At 35.2% G+C, this 14,111-nt stretch overlaps 1 protein-coding gene and 1 long non-coding RNA gene across 2 annotated transcripts; both read right to left on the bottom strand.

The window, feature by feature from the left end:
* Positions 1-9,583: 9,583 nt before the first annotated feature.
* LOC120527778 lies at positions 9,584-12,277 on the bottom strand. The gene is made up of 8 exons (XM_039751973.1): positions 12,264-12,277; positions 12,032-12,177; positions 11,789-11,931; positions 11,560-11,696; positions 11,341-11,434; positions 10,568-10,736; positions 10,355-10,416; positions 9,584-9,904 (listed from the first exon to the last, which is right to left on the bottom strand). The coding sequence occupies exons 1-8, from the start codon at positions 12,275-12,277 to the stop codon at positions 9,584-9,586; spliced, it is 1,086 nt and encodes a 361-aa protein (XP_039607907.1).
* An 18-nt stretch (positions 12,278-12,295) lies between these two features.
* On the bottom strand, positions 12,296-13,001 carry LOC120517721. Its single transcript, XR_005631094.1, has 2 exons — positions 12,964-13,001; positions 12,296-12,353 (listed from the first exon to the last, which is right to left on the bottom strand). It is a non-coding gene; the product is annotated as an uncharacterized LOC120517721 (long non-coding RNA).
* Positions 13,002-14,111: the final 1,110 nt, after the last annotated feature.

The raw sequence follows: 14,111 nt of genomic DNA, 5'->3' as shown, positions 1-14,111 counted from the left end.
GAGAAGTGAAGTGTCTGTCATAACAAAAACTGAGGAACTATTGAAAAAAAACTGTGTACTATTATGAGTTATTAGAAAAAATAACAGTCCTTGTGTTTGGAGAAAATATGGGTTTTTTTTCAGCTTCAGAAAAACCACAAAACCACAGGGGTGTGTGTTCCAGTTCTATGAAGTGTGTGTGTGAAGTGTGGTTTCAGGATTCAGTGTAATTTAGCACTATTCACTAAAATATGGGAACTTCTGAGATATTATCATTTTTATTTTGACTGAAAACACAGTTTGTTCACATCAAAATACTGAATATATCATATAATAATCATAATAATAATAATAATAATAATAATAATAATAATTCATATGTATATTTTCACAAGATATTTTATATTTATTGCATTTTTTTGTATAAGCAGGTATCTGTCTGACAGTAAAGGACTGAAAATAAATGCAGACACACAAATAGGCAGTGCAGTGGTAAACTATTGGAAGTGATGTCTGTAAGAAGGAATAACTGAAGTACATTTGGTGGATTGGAATAAAGAAGACAGAATAAATTATTTGCCTATCTGAGATTCTCTTCTTTCAGGAGAACACAAACAGTACATATTAAGATCATTAGAGGAGATTAAAAGAACCCTTTGTTATTCACATAAATAAAAATGCCTGACAAACATTCAGTAAGCTGGTTTGCTAAGCACTCCTCTTTGCAAAGCTAAGAATGCTGACAAATTTGTCCAGATAAGACCCCAATACTGTGGACAATGTACTGAGCATATCTCAAATCTCAAACTGAGCATATTAATACACTTTCTGCTGAGCTAAAATTCAAAGTGGATATTGAAAAAATCTACAGACAAGACTACAGTGCCCTCCACAATGTTTGGGACAAAGAAATATTTTTCCTTGAATTACGCCTCTGCTCCACATTTTAAAATTACAAATCAAACAATTCAACTTTAATTTAAAGATATTTGCACACAACACTTTCTCTACCTGGTCCCCCGATTTTAGGGCTCCTGAATGTTTGGTACAATCGGTACAATTGGCATCATAGGTATTTGTGATTCCTCAGGTGTGTTTCATTGCTTCACTAGTGCAGGCATAAGATTGTTTAGGCTTTCTTCTACCCTTTGGAGTTTGCAGTTATCATTGTTCAACATGAAGAACAGACATGTGCCAGTGAACGTCAAAGGTGCCCTTATAATGCTGAAAATCAAGAATAAAGTCATTACAGAGATCGGTAAAACCTTATGACTACCTTAACCAACTCTGTGGAATATCATTATGAAGAACACAATGATGAGCTCAGTAATTGCAAGGGGACTTGTAGTCCAAGAAAGATCTCTACTGCTAATGACAGAGGAATCCTCACTATGGTAAAGAAAAAGTCCCAAATGCCTGTCCAACAGTCTTCAGGAGGCAGATGTGGACTTGTCAGAAATGACTATCTGCAGAAGACTGTGAACAGAAATATACAGGCCACACTTCAAGATGAAAACTACTAGTTAGTCACAAAAACAGGATGGCCAGATTACAATTTCCCAAAAAGTACTTAAAAGAGCCTGCACAATTCTGGAAAAGGTTCTTGTATACAGAAAAGACAAGGTGAACCTACATCAGAGTGATGGCAAGAGTAGAGTATGGAGACGTAAACGAACTGTCCAAGATCCAAAGCATACCATCATATCTGTGGGTGGATGTGTTATTGCTGGGGCATGTTTGGCTGTCACAGGTACTAGCACACTTATCTTCATGAATGATATAGCTGATGATGGCAGTTGCACAATGAATTATGAGGTGTATTGAAACTTTACATCTGCTCAGGTTCTTCTGATAAACCAGCAGGTTAGTGCTGTCTCCCATCTTGGCAGCATATCTTTAGATTATGTACTAAAACTGTACACAATAGTGAGAAAAACAAGCACAAAGCATTAATAAACAGGCAATTTCTACACAAACTAAGAATTAGACTGATGTCCAGGTACTGTAAGGAGTAGATCCAAAGTACTGCACACCTGCCCAGTTTGTAGTTAGTTCTGCTTTCTCATGACTAAAAGGTGCTGTATTTGGTTACTAATTTAGTAATCAGCTCTTTCACACAGTACTACCATTTTCCCCCTCAGTCTTATAGAAATAATTGTTGAGTTACTTGTTGATTCCTTATTTTTACATTATGAGTAAGCAGGTTTTAACTGTGTGACGTTAAAAGCACAATAAATTTTAAAATCTGAAATTGCCAAGATTAAATACTGCACATAACTCTTTCTATTTATGTGCATGAAGAAAGTTCCAAAACTATAGTTTGTACTAGGGCTCTTAATAATCCCCAGCCCTGAAATCGCTTTATTCTTACTCATTCTTTTCTCTCACAATATAATCAAATGGAATACAGGCTTTTCCTTTTAAATAAAGTCTTACAACTGCACCAAAAAAAAAAAAAAAAAACTATGATTCAAGAAAATTGTAGTTTTGGATGGAGCTTGTTTAACGTTTTTGTTAACTCATGATGTAGATAATTCCACATAAATTAAACTATAGAATTATAGCTACCAGTTATTTAAGATAATAAATTCAGCAAAGCAATGCAGAGAGAAAGCGATGCCAGGAAGATCTAGGACAAGGGTGTCCCCAAACTACTAGTGGTCCAAAATATGAAACATATTAAGTGTTTATAAAATATCCTTTGTATTGAAGAAGCTGACCCAACCCTAGTATCTCAATGTTCATGGCTAAGCACACTTGACTTATAGTAATTCCTATGTTTTGATAGTCCCAGTTCTTCTTAAACACATATTTACTCCATGATAAATTCTCAAAAAATCCAGAATGACCTCATATTTGAACCCTGTTTTGAAGTAGTATATAATCCAGTTGGAGACCAAAAGTGTGTGTTCATTCACACTGTCTAAAATAAAAATAAATTACACTTATGGCTTGTGTGTCAGTTTGTCAGTTACCATATTTTATATGATCATGTCAGGGTAAGAAAAAACGCAGTCAAATGAAACAGACACATTACCTGTTGGTGGTACACCCAGTGCCTCAGATGATTGGTCATTTGAGGGTAGAAATAAAGTGCCCATACCCAGCTGATCTGCCAAAATACAGACAAAACATGCTATTCCCTTTAGAGAATGAGCATGTTTGTTATAAGAAGAAGTGATTGTAACAAAAAATTAAAGAATCGTAAAACTAATACCAGGACTTGAAGTACGCACTTCCCTGTTTCAGTTAATGGATAAGAACTGACACATCATTCTCTGACCTCCTAGGGGACCTCAATCCCTACTAGTGCATCCTCCATGTCTTCCCTTACCTGTGTCCACAATGCTGTATGTGTTTGCACACTCGATTTAATTTGACCCACAACCAAATAAAAAGAAAGAAATTCATGAATATTATCGCACTTCAGACTTTGTGATAAGAAAATTTGTTATTAAAAACGCATTGCTAGGAGTAAGAAGAGGCCGGTACAACAGGGAGTACTGTTTAGTTCAACTTCAAGTGTCTACTAATTGCAGTACATCTGCATGTTCAACTTTTACATTCTTATTATAAACATTTATGAAGATATTAAACTTTTTGCTTATTTTTCCAAGGAAATGTTTTCATTTTTTAAATTACTACGAAGTCAGAAAATCTATATTCTGAAGGGATAATATTTAATAAAAACAACATGTATAAGTAAGTCATTTTGTGTGAAATCTGGGCAGTTACTGCAACCATCAACACCCTTCACTAAAGCAGTCTTTACTGCACTTAACACTTTGAATGATCAGGAGGAGATAATTGAAGCATTGTTAAGCATTACTCTTTATAGTTGTTGTGCAGTTTCTTGTCTGTTATTGATTGCCATGTCTAAAGTCAATGCTTTTCACCTGCTTAATCTAACAGAGAATAATTTTACAGAAATAATACTGACATGTTTAACAATATTTAACGATTCCACAGGAGACAGTAGACATTGTTGAGTACCACAGATATCTGGGAGCAACCATAGATAACAGGCTAAATTTTGATCTCAACACAGGACAAATTTGTAAGAAGGGACAGACACAGCTGTATTTTCTTAGGAAGCTCAAACATTTGAAAGAGACCAAAACCATAATGTCATTTTTTCAAAATCTTTTATTGTAAAATATACTTTTTAATAACCTCAGAATTAAGAATATAAACTATCTTAACAACATTGTGAAAACTAGCTGTAAAAGTATTGGTTTGCAGCAGACCAAACATTCTGAGTGAAGGCCAAGTCTGTTCTGTCAGACAGTATCTATCCTCTTGGTCTTCTGTTTCATCTGTTGCTATCAGGCTGCACAAATTTGGAGTGTAAAGATTTAACAGATTTAAGAAGACTTTTAATCCCATAGCTATACATGTTTTGATTTATTTTACTTGTAGGGATGCTGCTGAATTCTGTTTTTTTATGTACTATTAAAGGTAATTATTCTTCTTGGCCCTAATCTTGAATGTGTCTACTTTTGATAATACTAGTTTTCTGTTGTTGGATCTCAGCTTATTTTCTTGTGTCTGTGTAACAGTGCCTTATGTTTTGTATTTTCCTGCTGGGATAATAAAGTTTACCTAACTTAACCTAAACAGAAAGTAGCAATTTATCTTTTCACTGATTATCCCAAGTTTGCCAATTTATTCTTGCCTGCCCCATTTCTCAACCCCATTTCTTAACCCCATAGAAGAGTTCTTCTCAGCATGGTGATGGAAGATTTGTGACCGGAATCGTTATGACACGGGGAATCCTCTGTGGGCTATGAAGGAAGTATTTAGGGACATTACTTTAAAGTCCATTCAAGTCTGGATGAGACACACCCAAGAATATTTCCCTCACTTTCTTTTAGAAGAGCAAACATCTTGTGTGATGCGGATGAGACTGTGGTCTGATTCGGGCCCGGAAACATAATGCTGATGAATAATGCCTGTAAGGTACAGTATTTAGCAGATATTATTCATCAGCTTCATGTACAATTAACTTGTAGTTTTTTTTTTTTGTTATGCCACTTTTATTTTAGTTTTACAGCATGTATAGAACTTTTATTTTGTTGTGCATGAGTTTACATACTGTTGCATTAGGAGCAGTGCATTTGAGAAAAAATAAAATTTGAAACTTGGCTTTGCACAAGGTGTATGTGTTGTGGGAGTAGGGGCGCTAGTGCTCCCTTGAACCCTCAGGGATGACTCCAAACACCAGGTAAAAGTCCAAGACTTTTTATTATTATTCTTCAGAGTGCACCAAGCACCTTCCACACTACTCATAAACCATTAAACTACTTTACTCACAAAAACACTAACCACTCTTCCCTGCCCAGACACTTTGCTCCTCTCCCACCCAGCACAGCTCAGCGTCTGGACTGAGCCTTCGTCCTTTTATAGCCCCTGACCCGGAGGTGTTCCTGTCCCAGCAGTCCACATTTCCTTATTCTTTCCGGGTCAGGGCAATCAATCCACCATTTCAACCCGGGAGCACGACATTTCTTCCCGTCACGTGACCGTGACGTACTCCCGAGTCATACGGCATCACAGAGCCCATAAGCCCCCCCACAGCGACTCCTGGTGGTCCCCAAGGTATCTAGCAGGTCTGTGTATAAACACTACAAAGTCCATAAGGCCCTTCTGGACCTCGGGGCACGATCCTGCTGTCGGGAGAGCTCCTCCTGGTGGCCTGGGGGTGAGGACCGGCATGGGAAGCCGGCAGTCCTCCACAGTGTACAATTTCATTATTGTATGTTGAGTACTATCAATGGAAACTTTATAAAGTTTGAAAAATATGGTTCCTGGTTATATCAAGTTTTTAGAATAATATTCTGAAATGATCCTTGTTTTGTGGTCATCGTGTGTGTGATCATTTTTGTTTGCTTGTGTGTGAGTAAAATTTTTGCTGGAAGTTAGGGATTTGCACAAATGAGTGAGATGTTATGATATTGTGTTTAAACTTTTGAGGGAATGAGGGCACTTTCAGTGGAATGTTTTTAAGCAATTAGGAAAAACTGTAACAGAAGCTGTTCCAGGGAGGATATAATGGAAGGAAAGTATATACAGGTATGATACATATATAAACACAAACAACAAAACTATGTCCCTTTAGGGCCTAACTAAACACAAAAAACTCTTGAAGTGTGCCTGACTTTCCTGCTGTTCATCATAATTGTTAACATTAAAATGAAGGTCTCGGATCTCCTAAAAGTATATATGTGACACACAGTACCCCTGCTTTAATTTATACAGTAGCTCAAGAGATTTTAGGGGATTCAGTATCAAACAGAAACCATGTGTATTCAAGAGTGTTAAAGATTGTTGTGTGTACAGTAAGATAAATTCCTACCAGGATTTGCAAAAGTAATAAATGAAATATTTAAAAGCTTAGATCAAGTGACAACAAGTCCATAGTACTGTGAAATACTTACTTAGCAGGATTTGTAGTGAAAAAATGTTGCATAATTTATTTAACCATCCTCTTCCTGGGTTTATGCAAAGATGGCTCTGCTTATTTAATCCTTTCTGGTTCACCAGTTGCTTTAAGATGCACAGCAGTTTTGCCCTCCTAATAACATTAAAGGACATCATTTTATTTTGAGATGAGAATTTCATATTTGTTTTGATTTTTAATGATTCTGTGATTTTTTGGTGAGCAACTCAGCAACATGAAATTACAAAAGTAGTATATTGCTTTTCCACTAAAATTAATTTTCTTTACCTACTTTTTCAGGTGTTGATACTCAAATAACACTCAGAGAATCACATCCTGTAATTCTGAAGCTTGGACATTTGCACCAGTTCTCGTTTAAAACCTCTGGGTTTACTTTTAGTAACCACATACAACACTGGATTTGTCAGTCTATTTGTAAAGGACTGAGAAGAATCGAATATGATGGCAATCCACGGTGGTGTGCATTATCTATTTAGGGAAGATTTACCATCAGCAGAGACAACGCCAATAGCCTTGTTTACTTAAACATGACCAGCCTGCAGACTACAGACACAGCAGTATATTATTGTGCAAGACTCGCACGGTGAGTGAAGTGACCTGTCATTCATCACAGCAACTGAATACTATTTAAACAAGTACTCTTGGCATGAGTGTAATAGCAAAAACATGTTTAGGTTTAGAGGCTAAGAAAATTCACAATACCACAGGCAAATATGTCTATTTCCTATAATGCAGTTTAGTTTCACCATTCACAACCATTTTGCTTTTCTGGGGATTTTAGATGTTTTTAAGCATTTATTTTTTCAAACAAAAAATAAATAAAGAAAAGTTATACATTGTGCATTTAATGGAACAAGAAATTTCTATTCATCTATGTAGTATAAGTTTCTTAGGATTTTGAGAATGACTGGAAAGATTGTCTGGGACTAAAAATCAAAACATTCCAAATATGAGGTCATTGCCTGTAAATCTCTCTGTCCATACACTTCTTTTGTGTTTCTAGGCAGATCATGTAAACTCATATCTCTCAGGACGGTGAATGAGTGACAGTCCGGGTCTCTTTCTGAGCTCTTTAACTGATTGAAGCCCATCCATGGTGGGCTCCTCCTTGTGCAGACACTGGATTCTCCTCTCTGAATTCCAATAACAGAAAAAATGTGCACAGCGTTAGTTCAATGGTCCAAACAATTCAGACAAGAGAGCAAGCAAATGTCAATATAGAGATTTAATCTTCTACTTCTTGTTCTGATAGCTGTTTTCTCCAAGTAAATAAATGACTGTAAACTTCCAAAGTGTGTAATAAGAAATGAAGTGATTATTAAATCAAGTAATACATAACCAAAATAAAAAAAAAGGATGAAATCTTCATGAGTCTTTGTGCTAGACCTGACAGCAGAGAATGGTGTCATGTGATAAATACCTACACAGCAAAATCCAAAGTGTTAAATTCACACCTACAGAGTTAATTTTAACACTTCTTCAGAGTTTATATAGGTCCACACCAAATCGAGTTAAATTTACACTTTGTGTAGTGTTATATTTTTTGACACTTTCAGGTGTTGAAATCATCACTGTAAGAGTTCATTTTTTAACACCAGAAGTGTGTTGAACATCCACTTGGTGTAAACTAAATTCCCAAGACACTCTGCTGGTGTTAAAAAAGTAACTCTTACGGTGTTGATTTCAACACATGACAAGTGTGGATTGGCAACATGTTTACACTCAATGAGTGTTAGTATATCCTATTTTAGATGCAATAAAGTTGGGGCACCTCATTTTATTTAGAGGCTAATGTCTCATTAATGGAAAGTTTAATGTACACACCTTATACACAAGATAAAAAAAAAATAGGAATCAAGACTTTTCAAAATGCTTGTTTTATTAAACAAAATAGTTTAAACAATATTTCAAAACCTATACAACAAAAAAGCTGGTTTCCCATCCAAAATTATTTAAATATATAAAAAAGTGTGGTCTCAGTGGCAATTTACAGGGGATCCAAGTGTTAATTGACATTTTTGTACATGTAGGTTACAGCAGCTATCAATCCTTTGGTGTAAACACTGGTCTGTAACATTGAGCACAGCCAGGACTAAGTAAAAATAAATACAAAAATATAATAAGTCCCATTTAAAAGGGATAACATTAAATAAATAACTCACCACAAATTCTGGTATAATCTATTGCCTCATCATAACTACAGTCCACTTTTGGAAAAATACATCCACCATAAAGAGATTAAATAAATTTTTGGGCCAGCATGTGCCAATTGTAACCATCTAAAGAAAATATTTTTACATGCCAATTAAACCAACACAAATGGGGGTACGATATATTGACTCTCATCAGACCCATATACACTTTGCAAGTCAAATGGCCTGTGAAACTTCATAGTATTGGCTTTGATGAGTTCAGCTTTGCCACATTCACCCAGTACTTTAAATGCATGGAGATGCTCTGAGAAATGCTCGGTGAAAAGTTCATCCACCAAAAAGAATATATTGTTGTCGATACTAAGTATTTTTCGAATCTGACTGAAAACTGGAAGTTGATCTTCAATTTTATTGCAAACAACGAGGCCTACTTTGTATTCGGTCCAATCAATTTTCACCCAGTTCATGGAGTACATGATTTTGTGCATGGGATTTGGTTGCATTCCTACTAAATGCTTGCCATCAACACTCTCCCAGCAAAATGTTTTCATTGGTCCATACTCAACATATTTCAAAGGTGAGGTTTCCCAAAGATAGCCTATGGACATCTGATGTCTTTTTGCCAAAGATTTGGTGATATTTTTAAAATTCTTGAGTGTATTTTTGAACACTTTATGTTTAGCTTCGAATCGCATGCTCCACATATGTACTAAAGGACCGATCTTACGTATAGTGGAAGGATAATGAATCATAAAATGATGCTTTGGCAATAAATTCTTGAGTGGATACAATTTTGTGAATAATTCATGGTGTTCAATTATTAAATACTTCATAAGAATAGTCATGCCTTCAGAGAGACATGGGGAAAATACAAGGTTGACTATTTGAAGTAAGAGAAGCAAATGCCAGTGTTCATCTCCACTGGGCACAATATCACCAAACACTAACAGCATGTTTTTTAAAAGACAAAGTGCCTGCACAGCAAAAACATTTAAACATTGTTTAACAATTTCACACGTAGTTCTCTTACTCTTGGCGACTCGTTTGTTAGACCTATGTCAATGTTGTAGACTGTTGTCTGTAGAAAGGTGTAGACATTTGCCAGGGATTCCTCATAGGTTAGGTTAAAGACGTAATGAACTTTGAAAAGCTCATCTATGGCACTCAGGGAGGTGGCTCCTGCACAGGGGATGAGCTGCTTGTCAACAACGACATAAAAATTGTCAATCCTCTTCCTGGTTCGTCCTACTGCAAGTAGGTATGATTGGTGGCTTTCTCTTCCCATGAGATGTTCTTCAATGCTGGTACAGGACTATAAAAGAATGACAAGTTATATTTTACAGCTGATGAATGCACAGCACTTAAAAAAAAAAGAGAACAGAATTCTATAATACATTAAACAGTTCAAACCATGACTAAATTTATCAGGGTGAAAATCTGAAAAGTGCTACAGCTAAAATTTAACAGAAAGTAAGTTTGCAGGTTATCTGCAACTACAAGATACATACCTGTTTGTAATTCATGTCATGTCCAAAAGGAAGAAAATCTACTAGAAAAGACAGACAAGTGCAGGCCACTGTGACATGGTTAAAATTGATATCAAGTTTGCATGCCATCAATAAGTAAAAAAAAAAAAAATATGAACACTATATTTGCCATGGGTGAAAAAGCACGAGAATAACTTCCTTCAGTATCAACCAAATAAATGCATCTATGACTGTACAACACATTGCAAAGACATTGATCCCACGTTGTAATTCACCTTATGAAAATGTACAAGCCTGTCAACAGCATCAGTGGGACGGATTTTAACTTTCTTTCTCCCTGCAGAAGGTGGTAGCAAATGCAACAGCAACAAGAAAGAGGAAATGTCACTGTCCCATTCTGATGGAAAATGAGAAATGTTCAGAAATATAAATTAGTATGTAGAATAGATAGCCTTGCCTGCCATTTAAAACCTCAAAATACCACTTACCGTGTTCAGATTGTTGTTTCTCTGCTGCACTGATGTGACTTTGAAGTTCTGCTGTCAAAGTGAGAGACTTTGCTTCTTCAATGACTTTTGGCTTGAATGCCATCTCCCATTGCTCAAGCAATTTTGCAGATGTTTCAGCATTAAACAGCAAAATAAAGTCTTGATTTACCTAATGATATTGCATACAACAAAACATAATGGCATCATGCTTGAATCACACTTAATCCCTTAAACCAAGAAATAAAACAGGAAAGGATTTTTATACTTACCAACCCTTTTACTAAGATTTTTAAGATGTCAGTTGACCTTTCCGGGTTATGAACGAGCTCTTGCCGATGCTTAAAGGTTTGCTTCATCTTTTGCCTAACTTCAGTCTCATCAGCGGTGTGGAGAAGGAGTGAAATGGCTTCTCTGCATGCATCTCCATCAAGTTGTTCAGTGTCCTCTATTTTTCTTCGACGACTTGGTCCACCAGTCTCATGAGACATCAAGTAAACACGTTTTGGATTCTTCCTTGACAGAGTTTTAAGCCGCCAAGAAATAAATCCTGTTCCCTTCTCGGGGTCATAAAAATGTTCCTAAAATGAAAGAACAAACAAGGAAGCAATAAAGTACATTTATTAAATCTCAATAGTAAATTAGAATTACATAAACACTGACATTGAAAATCACACCAATCGAAAAAGTGTTAAATAAAATCCAGGTATTTCTTTTAAATAATTGCAGTATTCAACTACATAAAAAGTACATGAAAGTGAATAAGGTGTGCTTACATAGCCCTTCGATGAATATGGGTCTCTTCGAGCAGGGAAAAGAGAAACAATGCCCAAGGCATACGTCTCTCTCTGTTTAAGTGTGGGAATCCTCCTAAAAATTGTAGAAGATTAAGTAGAACTTAGTCATTTATCCAATACTTAAACCTCCATATATGTATGAATAGACACAAAGCAAGCCTGATATTGTGTTGATTTATTAATTCTCTGATAGCTTACCCATGAACCTCTGTCATATGGCTAACAAGAACATTAACAAGCTGTCGTCTCGTGCTGTGCTTCAGTGTTTTAGTTAGCTCATATTCTTCGAGAACATCCAAACCACCAGGTTTCTCTTTCAGGGCATTTTGAACAATCTAGTAATTAAAGACAAAAAAAACCATGAAGGAATGGTATGATGACATCACACACAAAAGTTATCCATGAATGCAGATATTTCCACATTTACCTGTTTTACCTTTTCAGCACTTGTGATTTCTCTGCCATTATTAAAGTTTGAGCTTGCAGACAGGTTCAGTTTAGTTCTCTCCAACTCTTCTACATTACTGGAGTTTGAAAGTGTATCAGTGCATGTACTTGGTGTTGAGGTAGCTGTGAGTGAAATTTTTTTTAAAAAAGGAGAGATCAATATTGATTAATTATCAAATATTTTATTAAGTTGTTTAATCATTTCAGAAAAAAAAATTAATACCACCAGAAACATCCAGATCAGCAAAAAGTCCTTGTGGAGGACATTTTACTGTGAAGCATATCTGTGGGTTGCTCTGAACCAACTCTTGAAAAATATCTTCCTCCACATTAGTATCTGTCTCATCAAAGACTTGAAGTGCATCTTTGCTGTAAGCCCAAATTTTTTTTTACTAAAACAAGATACATTTGGTTATGAAATGTCAATAAAATTAACTTTTTGAATCAGCTGAAACATTATCCAACACATAATTAAATTCAAATTTACCTTCGTTTAGAAACTCCTCAAATGTGAACCCATCTTGCAATTTGATGTATTTCTTCACCTGAAGATAATTCACCTTCACCAGCATGATGAGACCTCATGAAAGAACTTTATTGTTAGCTTTGAGAGAGCAGTTGTTTAACAATCTCGGTACAACAGTTTAATATATTGGCTAAAGCAACTTAAACTGTCATTAAATTTTTCAACTTTGTTTTTGCTATATACAATATATATTTCAGAACATAAATATATCTAATATGGAGGCATATTTTGGTCAAAATTAAATACGCAGACAACTAAATCTAAGAATAATTACATTTCAAGGTGGGTTTCAGTATCTTGTCGGCGGCATTGAAATAAGTAAATGGGTACATAATTAATTTAACACACAAAGAAATAAATAAGGAAATGCAGTGGAACCTCAGATTTTGATTATAAATTCGTTCCTAAAGGCTGTTTAGAAACCGATTTGTTTAAAAACTGAAAGCATTTTCCCCTTACCAAATCATGTAAAATTGATTCATCCGCTCCCGAACCCCATGACTGCTTATTTAAACCTTTATAAACACACTTCATGCATAAAATCGTATACTAGAACAATGAAAATACATACAATCTTACACAAAAGAATAAATACATAAAATATAGACGAAAATGTAACTTCACTTTACCTGAACGGAGAAGAGTTAATGTCGTTAAGTGGAAGATGGTGAGAAAAGGGAGTGTTAAAGGCAGATGTCGACTTTGTCCACATGAGGCACACGAGGGGCTCGTACAATCCAGATTGCTTCTCACGGTGACTTAATTCTTTTAATTAATTATTTTACATTTATACAGCACTTTTCTCACTACTCAAACCGCTCTCCACATAGGAAGACCGGGAAGCAAACATGCAACAGATGTTTTTGTTGATCTATGTGTGAAACCATTGTTTGTAGTGCCTTTCAAAAATAGATGTTAGTCGCGGAGTTGGAGACAGCTAACACGCGTGTCAACACACTGCATACATCCACAGACGTTTTATGTTAATTTAGGTCAGAATCATTGATTTGTGTGTTTTTAGAAAATTCAGCTTTTTGGAAAAATATTCATCTCTGACAGAAAAAAAGATCAGCATATATATATATATATATATATATATATATATATATATATATATATATATATATACAGTATATAGTATATATATATATATATAGAAATTATAAGCATACAATTGCAATATGCTTGTTATTGTAACCATTTAACGATTGACAATCAATCATTTTTCAGTAATCAGTTTGTTAAAAATAAGTATTATTCTCACATTAATTTATTGGCCATTCTCGCAGTGTGTTCAGTAATGACCACAATAAAGAAAGGGGAAGTGCTGCTGCACTGCCGGAAATCAAATCCACTCTTTGGTGGTGTAATGTATACCTACTCCCCAAAATAACACTGAGTGCAAACACTGTGTAACACTCCAAGTGTTGATATTCTCAAATTAACACCAGAATCAACACTTGTTAACTCGGAAAAAAACAACTCTGAAAAAACAACACTAAACAACACTGAAGATTTTGCTGTGTAAAATACTATTTAATAATACATATTTTATGGAAATATAGTCAGTAAATATTTTTAGATTAATCAATATATCTTTAAATGCTATTCTTTGTTGTATCATTTAGTTTAAATTGTTTGGGATGACACTCAATTTGAAGATCCAGCAGACCTGAAGAAAAAGAAGAACTTCATAAAGCCCATTAAAAACTTTGTATAAAGTCTGAGAGATTTAATTTCAGTTGTGTTGAATCTGACACTGTTGTCTTGATACTTA

Source organism: Polypterus senegalus, chromosome 1, assembly GCF_016835505.1.
Source record: "Polypterus senegalus isolate Bchr_013 chromosome 1, ASM1683550v1, whole genome shotgun sequence".
NCBI lineage: Eukaryota > Metazoa > Chordata > Cladistia > Polypteriformes > Polypteridae > Polypterus > Polypterus senegalus.
Note: the sequence above shows the minus strand (reverse complement) of the source record. Positions and strands in the feature narration are given on the sequence as shown.

Excerpts from the sequence above, each read along its gene's own strand:
- LOC120527778 (XM_039751973.1), bottom strand. Across the intron at positions 11,435-11,559 it reads CATATGACAGAGGTTCATGG|GAGGATTCCCACACTTAAAC; the intron begins GTAAGCTATCAG and ends TACAATTTTTAG. Across the intron at positions 9,905-10,354 it reads GGCTTGTACATTTTCATAAG|TCCTGTACCAGCATTGAAGA; the intron begins GTGAATTACAAC and ends ATTCTTTTATAG.